At 43.7% G+C, this 20733-nt stretch overlaps 1 protein-coding gene across 1 annotated transcript in view; it reads right to left on the bottom strand.

The window, feature by feature from the left end:
• The window catches only part of UBTD2 (ubiquitin domain containing 2), a 53098-nt gene extending 45333 nt beyond the window's left edge, over positions 1–7765 (bottom strand). Inside the window, exon 1 of the mRNA XM_044277502.1 lies at positions 7580–7765. Coding sequence (XP_044133437.1) covers positions 7580–7649 — 70 coding nt within the window. The 5' untranslated portion in view covers positions 7650–7765. The remainder of the gene's footprint in view (positions 1–7579) is intronic.
• Between the last annotated feature and the right edge of the window lie 12968 nt (positions 7766–20733).

Genomic DNA, 20733 nt, shown 5'->3' with positions numbered 1-20733 from the left:
TCCAACCACCACACATTTTATCTAGATTAGAAAGTGGATATTTCAGAAGGAAAGAATTACATTTTCTCCCGTGCTGGCTGCTCCATCATGGCACAACTATAAAGAAAAGTTTAAAAAAGGTATGTCGTTGGCGGGTTTCACACAAGTGGGTTCAGTCTGGAAAACACGCTCCGTGTGATGGCTGAATTTCCTGGACCAAACGCTCTTCTCTGACCCAAACTCACAGCATCTGTATGATGCTGTGAATTCCTGCTTGACCACAGGTCTTGTCTACTGTACTCAAGGCAATCTGTAGACCAGATACTACTTCTCTGATCTGGCAGCATCATCAGACCTATGATGCTGTGAATTCCTGCCTGACCGAAGGTCTACAGAATGCCACGAGTACAGTACACTAGACCTGTGGTCAGGCAGGAAGTCACAGCACCACAAGTCTGATGATGTTGCCAGTTCAGATCAGAGAAGCAGCATCTGGTCAGGGAAATGTGGCCATCACATTGAGCGTGTTTCACAGACTGAACAAGCTTGTGTGAAACTGGCCACCGATTCAGTCTACAGCTCCTCCCTCTCATGCATTACACTGCAGCTACTTTTGCTCATATGGTTTGTTATGTCCACAAACCCGACACAAAAAAAGCTCATCTGTGCTTTTCTTTTTTTGCAGTAGCACCTTTTCAGCTGGATCCGTTGTGCATGTTCCACTCTGGAAAATCCACAGCAGACCCAACTATGTGAGGCTGTATCTGTAGGGCTGTAAAACCCATGTGCAAATTTACTAAAAAGTGCCTGTTTATTAGGGACCAAAAACCATAGAAGATTCCCAAGTGTGTTGATATCTGACAATGTCAAATGTTCCCTGCAAGCTCAAGTATATATCGGCCATCATATACTCAAACAACCTATATAAAATTACTCATTAGCGAGCTAGTCATCCTAAATTTATAAACGCGCCCAAGTGTCTACCTTGCCATTAATATTTGATGCTATGTACCACTGAAAGACCTTTGGGTCAGCTCCTTTGGCAGAGTTGTTCCTAGGTTTACTGTATAATTCTCTAATTGCTTTCTGCATCAGTTCTCAGTAACTTCCAAGGCAGTAATGTAATAACAGAAGTCTAATCTGTTAGAAGAAAATGCAATGTCTTATGCTATTTGCAACAGGAATGCCTTGGAAATTTAGTGTTTTAGGGTGGTCTCACACATGTACTACTTGCAAAAACGCAGCACATTTCGTTGCTTTTTTCCCTCCAGTTAAAAATGCTACCTGCAGACGTTACATGTTGGGCAAAATTGGCGTTTTTCTCCTAGCCGATTCTTTGCATATTTGCCAGATTGCGGCCGGATCGCCGCCAGTCCCCTTTATAGTCAATGAGGCCGGATGGAGACTTACAAGCTTACAGCAGTGCTGGAATGAAGATATCCAGCAGGCCGTTCCCTGCCAGAAATGCCATAAACGTAAGCTGCTGTATGTACACAGCACGGACTCAGAAGGGAAGGAGTGCCATTTGGCATTTTGCTGGAATGCTTTTTGGGTGCTGTAACACATTTGCAGAGCCCATGAGGTACTCTTAGAGTGGAATTCCCCAGCAAGTGATCCCATTTTAGAAGCTACAACACTCAAGTTATTTATCAAGGGGAAGAGAGAGCATTTTGACATCATAGATGCTTTGCAGAAATGAATGAGCAGGGGACCGTGCAAAATGAAAATTGCAATTTTTCCAGATATGGCATTTCAGTGTCCAATATGCTGTGCCCAGCTTGGGCCATCTTCAGACACCACACGCCTTAAACTGTTAAGCGGGTTCTACTGACACGGAAATATAATAAATATGGACATACACTGCTGTTTGGGTCAGCTGTAGGGTTCAGAAGGGAAAGACCACCTTTTGCAGGACAGATTAATGGATTGGTTTACAGGCGCCATGTTGCTTTCGATCAGCCTCTGGGAGAACTAGTGTGTTGCCATTTTCTGAAAGCCATATTTTTTTATATTCTGGCAATTTTGTGTGAGGGCTTGTTTTTTTTGAGGGATGAGTTGACATTTTCCTTGGTATCATTTTGGGGTACATAAGACATTTTTGAATTGTTCATGTTATGTTTTTGGAAAAAGTTTTTTTTTTTATTGCACAGCTTATCTGGGTCTGCTTCAACCCATTAACTCATGCAGACTCCCAGTCCCCGGCAGTCACATGGCCTCTCGGACCAGATCAGGAAGAAGCACTGCATTACTTGATCTATACACAACACTCCTTGAATACTGTGCATAGAGCAATAGGGAAGGCAGAAACGATGAAAATCCTTCTACTGCCTTCTCTTTGGGGAGCAATGCTGTCACTGACAGCTGGCCCCCTGCTTCAGCTGAGTTAGCAGCTGTAATATCTGCAGATATGTCCTGACCGCCCAGATGTATATGGAGTCTATGCGTGGTCGAGAAGTGGTTAAATACGTAGTGTACTTACAGGAATTTCTAAAAGTTATTTGTTCAGAAATTGTATTCCAATTAATATGTTTTACGTTCTAAGTGGCCCAATTACGAACATGATGGAGAGAAAAAGACCGAAGTTACCACTTTACAACAGTAAATTTATTACCAATTATTGGCCATTTATGAAGGAGTCAGAGTGTGATAAAATAGAGGAGTCAGAATCTTGGCTTACCTATTCATCGGTAGCATTTCTGACTGCTTTTTATTCTGTTTTTAGTAGGTGATATGAATTGAATACAGCAATTCTGGTATAGTTTTTTTTTTACTTTTTCTATGTATTATGTTTATTACAGATTCAATATATCTAGGCTTGCCACCTTTCCCAAGGAGAAATTCTAGCCACTGGTAAAAAACTGTGGGTGGTTTCATTGATGACAGCAACACTGCAGTTACCAGCTCCTTCTACTACACAATGTGCAGTTCCTGTGCCTCAGCGACCCCAAAAACAGTTGACAGGCTGTTGTCCATCAATATCAAAATCCTGAAAACCCCTTTAAAGGGGTTTTCCGAGACTTTACTACTGACGACCTATCCTCAGGTTAGGTCATCAGTATCTTATTGGTGGGGGTCTGACACCCAGGACCCCCATCGATCAGTTGTTTAAGAAGGCACAGCACTCGCAGTAGCTCCGCAGCCTTCTCTAAGCTTTCTCTAGGCCAGTGACGACATGTTCATTGGTCACCTGGCTTAGTCGCAGCTCAGTCCCATAGAAGTGAAAGGGGCTGAGCTATGCTATAAAGCACGGCCACTATCAAATGGAGAGAATGGAGAAGGCTGCCATCAATCTGACACTGATGACCTAATTCAGTTGCAAAGTCTCTGAAAACCCTTTTAAGTCAGGAAATTAATGCATCACAAAATTAATCAATTAACTACAAGGTCCAGATAGGTTTGCGATAAGTGTAGAAAAAAAAAAAAACACATTACATCCATCTTAACCAAAAAGGGTTATAAACTCTCTAAGAACACATTATTCCAACAGGGGTATAAAGCATTAAAGGGAACCTGTCATCAACTTTATGGTGACCTCACTGAGGGCAGCATACATTAGTGACAGAAATGCTGATTTCAGAGGTGTCACTCATGGGCTAAAAGTAAGTGGTTGCTGAGAACCAGCATCAATCATTACAGCCCGGGCCCTAAAAAGAGTCAAATCTACCCGGGAAGAGTCCTGGTTATTCCTAATCTCCTGCTCTCCCCACCCGTCTGCTGATGATTGGCAGTTCTCTCCTAGACAGAAAGGGAGAAAACCAGGTAGAAGACTGTCAGTCATCAGCAGGTGGGCAGGAGAGCAGGACTTCATGAATAACCAGGACTCTTCTCAGGAGGCCGGGACTCTTTTCCAGGCCCAGTCTACAATGATTGTCATGTTGGTTCTCGGCAACCACTTACTTATAAAACGTATAAATGACAGACCGCTGAAATAAACTCACCTTTCTCTACTTTATTCTGCTGTTAGTATGGGCAGCATAAAGGTGATGACAGGTTCCTTTTAATTCCTGATGAAATCTTGCTTAACTACTTGCAGACCGCTGAACATCTTAGGGCCTCTTTCACACGTGGAAAAGATTAAAAGGAGTTGGCTCACCTCCTTATTTACAATCTCCCTTGCGGCTCTCGGGGCCCCGGTTCCCTGCTTGCTGGGGGCGGAGCTGAAGGCACAGTGAGCAGGGCAGGGTGGATGCAACCCAGCCACTTGCTTGTGCGTGCGCGCGCCCTGTAAATCCTATGAGCTTGTAGCAAAGTTCAGACGAGGCCACCAGATCAGCCGGCCGATAGGGTTTCTGTGCGCCTGCGCGGCCACCGATGATAACATTAAAGCGGTGGCCGTGACCCCTAGTAACGAACATGGAATTTGGGGCACTATAAAGAGGAATAGGAGGTGACAGAGACTAATTGGAAAAACTGATCTATATTATAGAAACCATCCTAGAACTACAAAGAAGTGGTTAAATGGTGATTGAAGGGCGGTGCAGCCAAAGCAAGAAGTGGATCCAATAGGAAGGAGAAGTAGAAGGTCTTCCTTTATGTTTCTCATTCCCTTCCAACCTTTTTCTGGCTTTGGCTCCAAATAATACATTAAATTGCAACAAAAAGACATGTGCGACACTGCGCTAAGTAATGAAAGTGCACAGGCTGTGTGCCACATTTATAAAGCAACTTTGACATTGATGCGATGTGCTCTACGGGGGTGTGGCTCTGCGGGAAAGGGCATGACCTAAGAAGGGGCATCATGCGCCATAATCTTGGAGGACAATTCTGGTGAAAAGTAATCCAACTAATAGGTGGCGTAAACTTGGTGGCTGAGGCTGGATGACAAATCTGGTGCACTATAGACTGACTAGTCAAAGTTTTGGGGAGGTTTTGCAGCAAGTCAATTGGTCATGTGACACTAGGGGGGCAGACCATGTTGATAGGAGGGGGACCCAAGCAAAGCAGCCGAGGCCTTGGAGCTGATAAGCATGCTTCACTTTGCAGGTCTGTCCCCTTACAACACTGCCATAACTAGAGATGAGCCAATTTCATGTTATGAAATTAGTTTGCGCTTTGTTTGGTGGCAAAAGCAGAATTGCGTTATGGATTCCGTTACCACGGACCATTACGCAATTCTATGACGGAATGCCTTTAGAGGCATTCCGTTATTCGTTCCGTCATAAAAGAAGTCTATGGCCTGCATAAAGGATCCGGCCCGTTTCCATTATACTGGAGAGGGCTCCCCTGCAGAACGGAAACGGGACGGATCCTTTATGCAGCCCATAGACTTCTTTTATGACGGAATGAATAACGGAATGCCTCTAAAGGCATTCCGTCATAGAATTGCGTAAATGGTCCATGGTAACAGAATCCATAACGCAATTCTGCTTTTGCCACCAAATGAAGCGTGAATGAATTTCATAAGATGAAATTCGCTCATCTCTAGCCATAACCGCTCTGCCACCAGTATGACCAGTTTGCCACCACAGCAGTCAGTGGTTGGCTATGCTGTCTATGGCTTCTCAGTACGCCTTTGGCACAGCATTGCAATTTAAAATGTGAATATATTACAGTTTGTTTTTTTATTGATTCGGAACCTGACAAGTTTCCTAAAATACCTGCTGCCTTATCAATGACCTCACGACATCAGTTTTGATTGGTGGGTCTCAGGTGAGAAAATAAAGGCTTTTTACAGAGACCATTAGGCCTCATGCACACGACCGTTGTTGTGTCCGTTGTTCCGTTTTCCGTGATTTTCTGCGGACCCATTGACTTTCAATGGGTCCGTGGAAAACTCGGCTAATGCACCGTTTGTCATCCGCGTCCGTGTTTCCAGTCCGTGAAAAAAATAGGACCTGTCCTATTTTTTTCACGGACAATGTTTTGCGGACCCATTCAAGTCAATGGGTCCGTGAAAAAACATGGATGCACACAAGATTGTCATCCGCGTCCGTTTTTTTCCTATCATTTGCATGGCAAACTAAACAGATTTTTTTTTTACTTTCCTTCATGTTTGGAGATCCTCCAAAAATAAAGTAAGACACATGGAAACAAAAACGGACACGGATCAAGGAACAACGGAACCCCTTTTTGCGGACCACAAAAAAATACTGTCGTGTGCATGAGGCCTTACCAAAATGCTGGGTCACTTTCTTTAAGCTAACCGACGGTTTTGCCAAAATCTCTACTGAACAGCACCAGCGCTTGATGTGGCCCTGGTCCTGGCTCTCCCACCCACCTGGCCGCTGACGGACATCTTTTCTCCTACTGCAGTCAGTGGCCCGGGAGAGCCGGGTACCTCATGAATATGAGGACTTGCTGGCGTACATTGTAGTCAACTGCTCAAAAGCTGGAGCTGTCCAATACACACTTCGGAGAAATGGCTACTCAAGTTGAAGAAATTGAACCAATGTTTTTCCGAGGGTTCCTGTCCCTAGTTTATGCTACCCTTAGTTATAAGGGGGTCTTCATATTGATGTCCTATCCTCAGGATGTCATCCATGTGAGATCAGTGGAGGTCCGACGCCAGGTACCCCCTGCCAATCAGCTGTATGAAGAGGCTGTTGTAGTCTCTTCGCTTAGACCTCTACCTAGGCCACGTGAGGTTATTCATCGGACACATGGCCTAGGCGCAGCTCAGTCCCATTCAAGCTGCGATACCCTTGGACGAGGAGGCCATGGCACCCACCAGAGCCCCCGGTGAACACAGTGGCTTCCTCAAACAGCTGATCAGCAGGGATGCTGGGAGTTGGATCCCCGGTAATCTTATATGATGACCTATCCTTAGAGTAGCATGGAGTCTGTGTATTCTCCCCGTGTTTGCGTGGGTTTCCTCTGGGTACTTCGGTTTCTTCCCACACTTCAAAGACATACCGATAGGGAACGAAGGCTACTTTCACACCAGTGTTTTTGTTGGCTCCGTCATGGTTTTGCAAAAACACTTCCGTCACGATAATACAACCGTCTGCATCCGTTATCAGCGGATCCGGTTGTATTATGTCTTACATAGCCAAGACGGATCCGTCATGAACTCCATTGAAAGTCAACGGGGGATGGATCCGTCTTTTGTGTCAGAGAAAACGGCGGCACATGAACAGCAGAAGACGCTACAAATGTATCAAGAGACGGGCGTCCCTTAAAGGGGCTGTCCGGTTTCTGGAGGAAACCGGACAACCCCCCCCCCCAGATGTGGCGCTATCACTCCTGGCCCGTCTCTAGTTACCTGGCTGCCATGTCGACAACGCGCAACTGCTATAATATATATTCCCAAATAGATAATGGGTGATGAAATGTAAAGTAACATACATAAACTGTATTAGACTGAACACAATGCCAGGTGGGTACCCAAGGTGCCCAATTCCGCTGAAGGATGGCAGGCAGAGTTGGGTCCCCATTGTAGCATCATGAGAAGAATCGCAGTCTGCCACCAGCTACCAGTCTGACCTGAGCCCTAAAGTAGTGGGGAGAGGACCAGCCATGGCATAAGTGAACCCCTGCCCCCATGCACTTTCTGCACACACTCAGGGATCTGCACCGGGCCAGTGTCAGACAAAAGAGCAGCGAATCCCTTTCCATCTCCCCTCCCCCTCCTCTTCCACACCATCCTTCCTCCTTTCCTCACCTCCGGTCCCGTCCGAGTTCTCGTTCAGGCTGCCCGAGGAGTCGTGGTGAGTGCCCACACACCCTCCCATGGGTGCCGGCGGGGGCAGCCTTTGCCGTTATTTCCCTTTTGCCTTCACGCGGGCGGGCGCGCTCACGCTGCGCGGCACCGAGACCGGTGACGAGGAAAAGGAAAGAAAACGTCGCGGGGACGCGCCTCTGACGTCACTAAGCTCCACTCCCCTCAGTCAGTATGGGCCTCCTTTGCTGTGCTGCTGATGTCACAGGCCGGTCCTGTCAGCTGCTGCTGCTCTACCACAGCATGTGCTACATCCCAAACTATTCTAGACCACATTTACATGGAAACACTATCAGATATGGGGGCAAAACGCGGTACTGCGAGTTGTCATCAGGGTTGCTAACCAGAATTTTTGGGTTTTCTAGACAACATCCCGAAATCACAGACAGCGAACGTTTTTCATGGACAAATTGGAAAACCATAATGAACTATGCAAATTATAAGTAATACACGTCTATAGCGCAATATACTGATAAGAGCTCATTACCAGCGTTTACCATGAGCTGGAAAATGGTGAAAATTACCACCAATATAATCTGTCAAGTACCAGAAGCCTCAACAAAATCACGGACACATCTATTCTTTTCAAAGTCGCCTATTCGTACGGACTGCCAAGAAATTTCTGGACGGATGAATGGTGCGGCGGGGCAGGGGAGAGGCGACTCTCTTGCCCATTCCTCTGATAGGCTGCAGGCCTAGTGCAATGGCATCATCATGCCGCCTGAGCACCCATTTTGGTACCACTATGGCGAAGGGGGGAGAGGAGCATTATGGGGGCATCTATGTGGGGCAGTCTTTAGGGGCATTATATACTGGCACATTATAGAGGGCACTATGGGGATGGGGGAGGAGCACTATGGGGGCACTATATAGTAGTATTTTATACCGGCACAAATTATAGGGGCACTATGGGCACCTAAGCTCAACTGGGGGCACTAAAAGTGTTTTTTGTAGTGGCACACAGTACAGGTCATTGGAGCACATGAGGGCACTCTTGGGACATCGGCTCTACTGGGGGCACTAAGAGTAGTTTTTTTTTGTTTGTTTTTTACTGCAACACAACAGGGTATTTTTGGTACGGGCACACATTATAAGGGGGTGTTTTTCACACATTATAAAGAGAATTATCACTACCAGGGGCATTATGGTGGGCTTTATTACAACAGGGGGACTATGGGAGCATTATTACTTCTGTTACACAATTACTGTTGGGGACACTATTACTGCACTCTGGCACAGAATTATTAGGGTACTTTCACACTAGCGTTTCTCTTTTCCGGTATTGAGTTCCGTCACAGGGGCTCTATACCAGAAAAGAACTGATCAGTTTTACGCAGCATGCTGTGGTATTTTCTCCGTCCCAAATTCCGGAACACTTGCCCAAATTCCGGATCCGGCAAGTGTTCTGGGAAAACGGATCCGGTTTTCCGGTCTGCGCAGACCTTTAAAAATGCAATATAAATAAATACCGGATCCATTTTCCGGATGACACCAGAGAGACGGATCCGGTGTTTCAATGCATTCTACAAATGCTATCCGTTTGCATATGGATTTCCGGATCTGGCAGGCAGTTCTTGTGACGGAACTGCCTGCCGGATCTTCACAACGTAAGTGTGAAAGTACCCTTACTATTGTTGGGATTTTGGAGAGCACTATTACTGTGGGGGCACCCTAACACAGTATCAGCTTAGCACAGTTCTTTTTGGGGGACATTATGTTTAATGTACTTTCACACTTGCGGCAGAGGATTCCGGTAGGCAACGGATGCATTTGTCAGACGGATGCAGATCCGTCTGACAAATGCATTGCAATACCGGATCCGTATTTCCAATTGTAATCCAGAAAAACTGATCCAGTATTTATTTATTTATTTTCACAGATTTAAAGCTCTGCGCATGCACAGGCCGGAAGAACGGCAATGGAAATTAATGCCGGATCCGGCATTCCCGCAAGTGTTCAGGATTTTTGGCCGGAGAGAAAACTGCAGCATGGTAGGGACCTGGGGGTTGGGGGGCCCAAGCACATTCTTTGCAAAGGGGCCCTCTGCTGTCTGTGCCCTCCCCTGGATATCAGAGTATGTTCAGACTGAAGATTTTGTCAGTAACAAAATCCGCCATGTGTTCCATAGCAGGGATAACTGTGCTGCGGTTTCTGCCGTGGGTTTTCGCAGCCAAGCAGCGTGATGTGCTGTAATGATCTTCGGAAGAACTAGGTGAGGATTTGCTGGTTATGTTTCTTCCTGTGAAGGGGCAGATATCTGGATATAACTATTGTGAAGGGGGCACATAACTGGACATAACTACTGTGAAGGGGGCACATATCTGGACATTACTGTGAAGGGGCACATATCTGGACATAACTACTGTGAAGGGAGCACATATCTGGACATAGCTATTGTGAGGGGGCACATATCTGGACATAACTACTGTGAAGGGAGCATATATCTAGGCATAACTAATGTGAAGGGTGTGAGGGTTAAGACTCCATGTTGCATCCTCAGCCTCTTTGTTTGTATTTCATACTGCCATTTTTTGTGTAATAAACTGTGAGCTTCTTGTGGAAAGTTACTGTAACTTCAAGGTCACTCCTAGCCCCCACCAACGCTTGTTAGAAAGGAATCTTAACAAGCACTAGGAGTATTAGTATGTGGCTAGCACCCATAGTTAAGATTAAGGAGATGTTCTAGTCATATAGCCAAGAAGATGCTCATTTCAGATTGTGTTTTTAATGAGTTAATGACGTAAATATTTGACTACGTCTTCAGTTGGAAATGATCCAGAAAATCTCTTTATTAACCTCTGCTTTCTTTAATAAAGTTTAGAAACTCTTGATACATCAGTATGTGCAGGGAGCATGGGAGCGTCTGACGAGTGACGCTAGACTCCGCCCCCCGCGCTCCTGCACGCTGGCCGCCCGTCCGCTCACCGCCGCTGCTGCCAAACGCTGATTTCAAGTTGCGGTCACGGCGGACCGCCTTGCTGTGATCCCAGATGTAAGATTTGCCGGAGATGTCGGTCCACACGTAGACACATATTTCAAGGCTCGGTCTATCCCCCGACTGGTTCAAACTGCGCCCTGCTGGGAGAAGTCAGAAGTTGGAGGCGAGATCTTATGGGATATGGCCGTGTTTTCTGTGGCTCCCCACTGTAGTCGGAACCAGTGAGATCTACAGTAAGGTCTGATTGGAGGGGGGGGGGGGGGCGGAGAGGATGGGTTGGCTGTCGCTGTGAGTACTACGGGACCTGATACAGAGTTTGAGCTCTTCACTTTCTTCACTCTGTGGGTCTACCTCCTTGTTGTTTTTCCGGCTGGAATAAAGTTACAAGTGAAAGAAGACTATCGGTTGGGACTGGTATAGGGCCAGTTTAATTGCTCTGCGGGCCTATATTTTCTTTTTTGATTCCCCTCTTGGCTGGCAGGAATAAAGCTAAGATAACGCAAGACTGGAAATAGGGAATCAGCGAGATAGAGGAAGGAAAAAAAAGGAAAAAAAAGAGGGGGAGGTTGAGGATATTTATCAGAGGCCGATACAAGCCTATTGCAGCTGCTACGTATCCCCCCCGTCTTTATTCTTATGTGTACTTCTATCTCCATGTGTGCCTAGGCCCTAGACCGTAACCCCCCTAACTGTAATCGTTTCTTTATACAGGATTAATCTACTCTTCTATATTTATTTATTTATTTTTGACTAACCAGGGACTAACCTATCTCTTTGTGGCTCTATCCTGGCATTTATACTTTAAAAGTGACTATCTGTTGTGCCATTATAGACTTCCCCTTTCTTTTTTTTGGGAATTGGACTCCTTTTTTTTTTTTTGGGACAGTATGAAAGTGTCTTAATGAAGCTGCTCGTTTTCTCCCCTTTTCTCTCCATTTTATTTTATACTAATATACTATATTAATTGTATTAATCATTTAATAATTTTCTGTCTGTTACTAATGTACGCTTGTTCCAATTGATTGTTTACTATAATATTTTAGGACTGCAGGCTAGCATATTACTGGACTGAATTTTTATTTTTTTATTTTTTTTACGATATATAACAAGTTTGCTGGGGTCGGGGGGAGGGTGAGGAAGGGAAGGACAAAAATTTAAAATGCCATCAAAAAAGAGGGAGGAACAGCGTGGCCCTACGGGGAGTACCGCCAGGCGATCAGTCACAGGATTAGAGAGCGGGATTAAACAACATGGTTTAAATAAGTTCTTGGTTCCAAACTCACCGGGGGCTCGATCTCCGCAAAAAGAAAAAACTATAGATGCCGGGTTTCAAAGCTCGATGCAGGAGACGGGTTCTACAGGGGGAGCGGGAGAAAGGGGAACTGCGGTGACATTTACAGAAACTGACGCAAGAACGATGCAGGACATCCTTTTCACTGTTTCTAGGATGGAAAATTTAATGGGTAATATAGTGACGCAGCTTGGGGCAGTGCAGACAGATGTCACTGTTATACGGGATGAGATGGAGAAAGTAAGACAGCGCCTATGTGAGATGGAGAAAAGGATCCCTGTTCTTGAACACTCTGTTCAAAATTTAGAAAAAGAGGTGGCACTTTTAAAACAGACAAATGTTAAGATGGAACAAAAATTAATCAATCAAGAATATAGATCAAGAAGATCCAATATAAGATGTGTAGGGATCCCAGAGCGGGCAGAGGGGGATAACTGTACTGAATTTATGGAGAAATGGTTAAGGGAGAATTGTAAAGAGGGTCCCAGGGGAATATCCTAGACCAATATTGCTGAAATGCCTATTAGCTATGGATCGTAATATGATAATAGCCGATGCTAGAAACTCTGAAAAATACCAGATACAGGGGGAAAAGATAAGACTTTTTCCGGATTATTCGGCAAATACCAATGCTCGTAGGAGAGATTATATAACTGTAAAAAAGCGATTAAGGGATGCAGGTATAAAGTATAGTTTACTTTTTCCAGCAAAATTAAGGGTGGAATATAAAGGAAAGAGTGTGTTCTTTCAGGCACCGGAGGAGGTTAGTGAGTGGGCGGATGGGAAGGGCCTTTGAGGCTAGGGGTGGTAGGGGGAAAGGAGCTGATATGCTAGGTTATGGAGTCGCCCCGACTGCTGTATAGTAGAGGGGGGGACTATTTAGAGGGGGGAGGTATTCATGGGAAGAGGGAGACGGTATGAGGTTTTTGTTTTTTTTTTGTTTTGTTTGCGCCTCCCTCTCTGCTAGATGGTCAGGATTGTTTCATTGAACGTTAGAGGTCTGCGCGAGAGAGTTAAGAGATTTGCTATCCTTGAGTGGTTGAAGAGGTTCCTGCCAGCCATCATTTGCCTCCAAGAGACCCACCTAGATAAGGAATCTTTGAGTTGGTTGAAGAAGAGATGGATCGCGGAGGGGTATCACTCTGTATATACTACTTATTCTAGAGGGGTGTCAATATTGGTACACAATAAGATTAAATTCGAGTGTGTTGTTTGTGAGGCTGATGACTATGGCAGGTACCTCTTTTTACACTGTAACATTGAAGGGATCAAAACTGTAATTGCTAATATATATATATATATTCCACCGCCATATAAGCCAGATGTTTTGTATCAATTGCACAGATTTATGCTGAATAGACAGGAGTGTGTAATGATTGCGATAGGAGATTATAACGCGGTAATGGATCCACTCAGGGATAGAACGTCTAGCAGAGGGGGAAGAGCACAAAAAGTAGATTTTTTTTAAAGTAGCCCAGGAATTTAATTGGGTCGATGTTTGGCGTTTCCAGAACCCGGATGAAGCCATGTATTCCTGTTATTCTAAAACACACCAAACTTGGTCTAGAATAGATATGGTTTTGGGAAATAAAAACTTAATGTCTCAAAATAAGATTAGGATAAAGTATGTACCCATGGCCCTATCAGATCACACTGCACTAGTAATGGAACTAGATCTGAATAAAAAGAATACTCTGCCATTTTTTAAGTTTAACCCTCATTGGTTATCTTTGATTCTAGATAAAGAGACTATAGCTGAAGAACTTAATTCTTTTTTTAAGGAAAATGAGGACTCTGCAAGTAGATTAATCGTTTGGGACACCGCCAAGGCATACCTGAGGGGTTTGCTGTTTAGAAAGGTGAACCATTGGAAAAAAAATACTAGAGAAAGATGTACTGGAAAAAAAAACTACAAAAAGCTAGGATAGCATGTATAAGGCACCCCACTGATTGTAATAAGAAAGCCTGGGAGGAGGAACAGGAAAATTTAAAAATACACTATTTAGAAAGAAGCAGGAAAGAATTACTCTTCCAGGGGATTCGCTTAGCCTCAGAGGGTGAAAAGGTGGGTACAATCTTAGCAAATATAGTAAGAAATCAAAGAGGGAAAGCCTGGATTGGTGCGATTAGGGATAGAACGGGTGAAATAACTAGTACATTAGAAGACACTAAAAAAGTGTTTATGGAATATTTCCTGGAATTATATAAGTCTCAGGTACAATATTCAAAACAAGATCTAGATCTATATTTAGATCAGATCGCTTTCAGAGAGATATCTCAGGCCCAAAAAGAATATTTAGAAAAATAAATAACGGTGGCGGAAATAAATGAGGTGCTGGGGAAGGTAAAATCAGAAAAAGCACCATGTGGCGATGGGCTCCCCTTTGAAATATACAAAACCTTTTCTCAGGTGTTAGTACAAGAGTTAAAAATAACACTGAATGAGGCCCAAAGATTAGGTGATCTACCGGACTCCATGAAAGAGGCAATTATTACATTAATTCCGAAAAAGGGGAAAGAACAATTAGATCCTGGGTCATATAGGCCAATATCTCTTTTAAACACGGATGTAAAAATCCTGGCAAAGGTCCTGGCTGATAGGCTGTCAAAGGTTATTGGAGCAGTAATAAACGAAGATCAGACTGGCTTTATACCTGGTAGAACGATATATTCAAACATAAGAAGGCTATTTCTTAATATTGAAGCTAATAGATTAGAAGCAGGGGAGAAAGCGGTACTTTCATTAGACGCCCAAAAGGCATTTGATTGTATTGAATGGGAGTACCTATGGGCAGTATTAAAAAGGATCGGTATAGGGGAGGGATTTATAGGATGGATTCAGCTTATATATTCCAATCCAAGGGCTAGAGTGATGGTGGATGGGAGCTTGTCCTTGCCATTTGCCCTTCACCATGGCACTAGGCAGGGATGCCCTCTCTCCCCATTACTATTCGCCATTGTAATAGAACCACTGGCAAGTATTATAAGAGATGATAGTAAGATTAAAGGGTTTCAATACGTAGGTGGAGGAGAAAAATTATTAATGTATGCGGATGATATTTTATTGTTTTTGCACAACACTGGGGATCAGTTTAACAGAGTAATAGAAATAATAGACAGGTTTGGCTTTTTTTCTGGTTTAAATATTAATTGGGGAAAATCACATATGTTGTTACTAGGAGAGGGACAGTCACAGGGTGATGCAAGGGTTCATGTCCTTGAGAAACACGAGAGTTTCAAATACTTAGGCATACACATTTCCGGAAATGTAGAAGATTATGAAAAATTAAATGTACTCCCTCTAATAAAAGAACTCAGAAGTAGGGTACATATCTGGAAAAGATTACCAATATCAATATATGGACGGGTAAACTTAATAAAAATGTTTTTTCTTCCAAAAATACTCTATGTTCTACAAAATGCCCCATTGAGATTACCGCAGAATATTTTTAAGTTACTCGACAGCCTAATGGGGGACTTTATCTGGAAAGGAGCTATACCACGGATAAAGCAAGAAGTGCTTCAGCTTCCAGTGCGAGAAGGAGGATTAGCGGTTCTGAATTGTTTTTTTTAATTATTTAATAACACAATATGGTCACATAAAAGGTAGTCTAAATGTTATAGTGGGTAAGCAGGAAGTAAATAGATTGGGGTGGAAAGAGGATTGTAATTACTTAGAGGTGTTGGAATCAGGTACATTGGGGAAAAATAATACAAGTAATAGAATATTAAACTCACTGGAGTATATATGGGTGGAAATTAAAAAAAGATTGGAGATTAAAGGTTTTTTACACTATACACCTATTTGGAAAAATTTTAATTTAAAGGAACTACAAACGATTAGGACCTATATAGACTGGGAAAAAAAGGGGATAAAATATCTAGACCAGATATTTGAGGAGGATAAGATGAAAGACTTTAATACACTGGTGAGGGAGTTTGGGATCCCCCAAAAGGATATGTACAAATACTTCCAGCTCAGGAATGCGCTACGGATGGGGAAGCAGTTGGATAAGTATAGAAAGGAAAAATCAGATAAGCTGTACAAATTTACTAACGGAGGGGAAAGAGGAGGACTAACTGCAAGGAGATATAAGATTTTGATGGAGGGAAAGAGTAAATGGACCATAATGCTTGCTGAGAAAAAGTGGGAGAGTGAATTACCCTTTTTTACGGAGGAGAAATGGAAAGATGCCTTGAGTACTTATGCTGGGGTCTTGGATAGGGGCTCACACAAGATCTCACAGTTTTTTATAGTGCATAGATTACATAGATCTCCGTGGATGTTGAAAAGAATGGGCGTGAGTACCTCAGATAAGTGTCCCAAATGTAGGGGAGATAGAGCTGACCTAATACACTGTTTTTGGAGATGCCCCAGATTGTTCAGATATTGGACAGAAAGAGCAGAGACCGTATCCTCAATTTGGAATGTTCAAATATCCAAAGATCCAGTGACTTGTATTTTAGGGGCAACTGAACATTTAAAGTTAAATAAAAAGATAAGATTAGTCCTTAGTAAAGTATTATTTCAAGCTAGACTACTTATACTTAGGCAATGGGTAAAAGAAGATCCTCCGACAGTGGTGCAGTGGAGAAAAGCAATTGATAAGTTGATTAAGGAAGAGCGGGTGGTGGGCTATAGTAAAAAATTACAAAACCTTGAGGAATTATGGAAAAAGTGGCTACTATAGGGTTGGGCATGTGTTAGAGAAAAAAATTTCATTTTTTTTTTTCATTTTTTTTTCTCTCCTCCCCTCTCTCTCTCCCTCCAGGGTGGTAGGTGGGTATTTAATAAATGGGATTGATAAGGGAGAAAAAAAATCCTTTGTGATTTTGTAATGTTAATTGTTAATTTGGATATTTTTTATTGTTAAAGTTGATGTGTTTTATATATAAAACTATATGTTCCTATGAGATTGAAATAAAAAGATAAATTATATATATAAAAAAAAAGAAACTCTTGATACACAGCTCTATGCCTATGTTGGTTTTTCTCTATGGATATCCATAACTTCTAATTCAGAGTCCACCGCTTATCCGGCATTGGGGTCTTTGCCCCAACATAAAAGTGGCACTAAGGGACTAAGTCCTTCCTGCTGAGACCTCCGACGCCTGGACGTGCCACACCTGGACAACAGATGAAAATCAGCGCTGAGGTAAGAACTTTTTCTTACAAGTAGTCTGTACTTCCCTGTCTGGCATTTGTCTTGTTCGAGAGTCCGGCAGAGTATAAGGTAACTTTACAGTCGTGCCTAATTTATGTTTAAGAATCTGTGACCCTGATAAAGGGCTAGCAGATAAGCGCATGAGTGGTGGATGGATTTAAACCAGGATTTTATCGGGGAGTTGCTTAGGATTGTTCTGGGGCAGCTGTTTACATTGTTTATTGTGTGTGTAGAATCTAGCAGGAAACTAGGGGAATGGGCCAGAAGCCCAGAGAGGCTTTGGCTTTAAAGTAACAAAGTAGGTACACCTGGAAGGACAGGGTGGGGAAGCCACTGTGGGAGAAAATTGACGTCTAAGGTTCCCCCTAGTAAGCACAGATTCAGGAATAGACAATGGGTAATCAGAAAAGCGTTCCCAAAGAGTATGAGGCAGCTAAACAACTGGTAGGAAAGACAGGTGGCAAAGATGCGTTAAAGAAAATTGACAAAGTGTTGGAAAAAGCAGGTATGAAGCATGGAAACCTCGATTTAGAGGTTTTAAAAAGACATGTGCTGAAGAGGTTACAATTTGCCAAAGAGCACACTGACTGGCCTAAAGAGACATTTGGTGGACACCCACAGTGGGTGGATTAAGGATCATGCATGTGAAGATGTAGTTAACATCTGGATTAAAGTAGCAAGAGAGATAGAAACCGAAGGTTGGAAACCACAAGTTTACAGGGTAAAGTTGTTCCAGAAACCCCCTGAAGAGGAAACTGAAAAGGTTAAATCTGGAGATCCACCACCTTATAATCCTTCAAGGGCGCATGCATCTCCCACGGCCCCTGGACATGGACCGGAGGAATGGATATGCAGGACCTGTGAGAATCAGAATCCAGATTGGACTGAAACCTGCAGAGTGTCTGGTGCCCCCAGATACAGAAAGACGGCCAATAGGCAGCACTACCTCCTCAGGCTCCCCATTATTTTCAACAGCACCTTATACAGTATGTTCCATGGAGTCCTAAGGACCAACTGGGACTACTGTCAAGGATACCTGACCCACTGACGCGACCCATGCCTTCATCCCGAATGTTACAGCAGATACAGGCAACTTACAGAGCAACATGGGCAAACATAAATGACTTAGTAGCCCTGAAGTTAGGGGAGGCATAGTATAGCTCAGCTAAGAATACCCTAGAGGGCGACAGAGTGAAAAATGACCCAAATGTGGCTTGGAGGGATTGGGAGAAGACAGAACAGTCAGGGACAGTACTGCAGGACTTTTGGTAGATGGGCCAGGACAAAGGAGAATGAGAGTTCACGGAGCCTGAAGGACGTGGTGCAGGAGGCTAAAGAGGATGTAGTCTCCTTTGAGTCAAGACTAAGAACTGTCCGGACTGACATGGGGTGAGATGCCACAGGACAAATGGGAGAAAAACTTTTCACGTCTGCCTTCATGGAAGGATTTAATTTAGGATTTGGTGTGTTAAAGTGCCTTGTGAGCCAGACCCAAATCCTGGGTTTGGACTGAGACAGACCATGGGGACCATACCAAGTAAGTCCGAGGAGAAAAAGAGGAAAACTGCCAGACAAATAGTGAGAGAGAGAGAGTAGAAAAGACATGTGCTGAAGAGGTTACAATTTGCCAAAGAGCGCATTGACTGGCCTAAAGAGACATTTTGTGGACTGATGAAAGTAAAATTGTTCTTTTTGGGTCTAGTGGTCGGTGAAAGTTTGTCAGGTGACCCCCAAACACTGAATTCAAGCCACAGCATCATGATATGGGGATGTTTCTCATACTAAGGTGTTGGACCTATTTATGGCATACCAGGGATCATGGATCAGTGCAAATACATCAGAATACTTGAAGAGGTTATGCTGCCTTATGCTGAAGAAGAAATGCCCTTGAAATGGGTGTTTCAACAAGACAACGACCCCAAACACACCGTTAAACGTTTAACATCTTTGTTCCAGACCAACAAGATTGACGTTATGGAGTGGTCAGCCCAATCCCCGGATCTTAATCCAATAGAAAACTTGTGAGGTGACATAAAAAATGCAGTTTCTGAGACAAAACCAAAAAATAGAGAAGAACTGTGGAATGTAGTCCAATCATCCTGGGCTGGACTACCTGTTCACAGATGCAAGAAGTTGGTTGACTCCATGCAAAATAGATGTACATGTCAACGTCCCAGGGAGCCAGTAGTGGGATGAGGAACCCACTGGCAGTAAGCAGCTGACAGCCCAGAAACGCGGTACAAGTTTAGGGATAATCCAAGAGGGGTAGTCAATGTCCAATCCGGGTCGAGGCAGGCAGCGAAGGTTCAAAGGCGGAAGACAGTCCAAGGGTCAGTAACCAGGAAGGATACAAAGGAACAACAGGCAAATAGGAGGATCCGCAGGGAGGCTAGGTGTTTATCATAAGGTGGAATAACTCAGCAATGAACCAGAGCTCAGGCCAGGTCTTTATAGCCAGGGAAGATAGGACCACCCCCTGGTCCCCAAGGCACCCAGGAGGCAGGCGAGGAAGGAAGGTGTGTACTGGGAACCTCCTCCAACAAGGCTCACACCTAACAGCCGGATAATGCAGGAACGCTATGCTCCTGGGGATCCGCGCGCAGCCTACGTACTGCGCATGTGCACATGTCGCGCGACTCGCGCACCTGCACCTCGGGCACCAGGTGTTCTACTGAGCTGAAGGGGAACCCATGCCCTGCACCGTGTCCGCGGTCCCCGAGTAGGGGTAACACCCCCTGCTTCCTAACAGTACAGCAGTTCTTAGAAACAGTGGTTATACAACTAAATATTAGTTAAGTGATTTAAAGGAAAGCAACATCTTCAAACATTTTTCAGTTTTTATAGTGAATGTTTGAGTTTGTAAAGAAGAATAGAAACACTGCTATTTTTTTAACAATCTAATATTCACTTTTCTTCAATTATTTTTAGAGGAACAACACAAATTTGATATATTTTTTTCATGTTTTGATTTGGAATAGAATGTGTAGTGTTCCCAATGAATTTGTGTGTATGGAAATAAAAGCTATTAGGATTTTGAGCTTTATTGACTTTTTTAAACACTCTGCTATTATTTTGAACAAAACTGTATGTAGCTGGACTGCGGACAATTACAGGATGTGATTCAAATGGAGAACTGAGTGTGGAAACTTGCTTGGTGTAACGCAGAGGAAGTATTATGTCTTGCCTGTCCGTGTATCTGTGTGACCTGTTTCCCAGTAAATATGTGGCAGAAGCTGTAGGAACTCTGTTTGCTGAGATAGAGAACATATGGAGACGGAAAGCTGAGTATGAAGAGTGAGACAGAGGGAAGAATGCAGGGGCTGCTTGCAGCTGATGGGGAGTGACGTCATGGCATTGGAATGTGTGATAGCGAGAACACTGTCTGCAATTTTAAGAGAAAATAACAAGGCAATGTATGTGAGGTACTTAGTGTGAGGCCTCTTGCACACGACCGTATGGCTTTTTCAGTTTTTTGCGGTCCACAAAAAAACGGATCTGCAAAAATACGGATGACATCCGTGTGGATTCAGTTTTTTTATGCAGAATGGAACAGCTGGACCCCGATAGAATGGACCCATCTGGCGGGCTAGAGACTTTTTGACTTCTGTAGGTCAGCCCATTAAAAAGAAAGACTCTGTGCTTAAACTAATGAACTCTTTACTGTTGCCAGAAGAAGTTGCTATTGTGAAAGTAAAGGCTCACA

Source organism: Bufo gargarizans, chromosome 2 (genome assembly GCF_014858855.1).
Source record: "Bufo gargarizans isolate SCDJY-AF-19 chromosome 2, ASM1485885v1, whole genome shotgun sequence".
NCBI lineage: Eukaryota > Metazoa > Chordata > Amphibia > Anura > Bufonidae > Bufo > Bufo gargarizans.
This window is presented reverse-complemented; position numbering and strand designations above follow the sequence as displayed.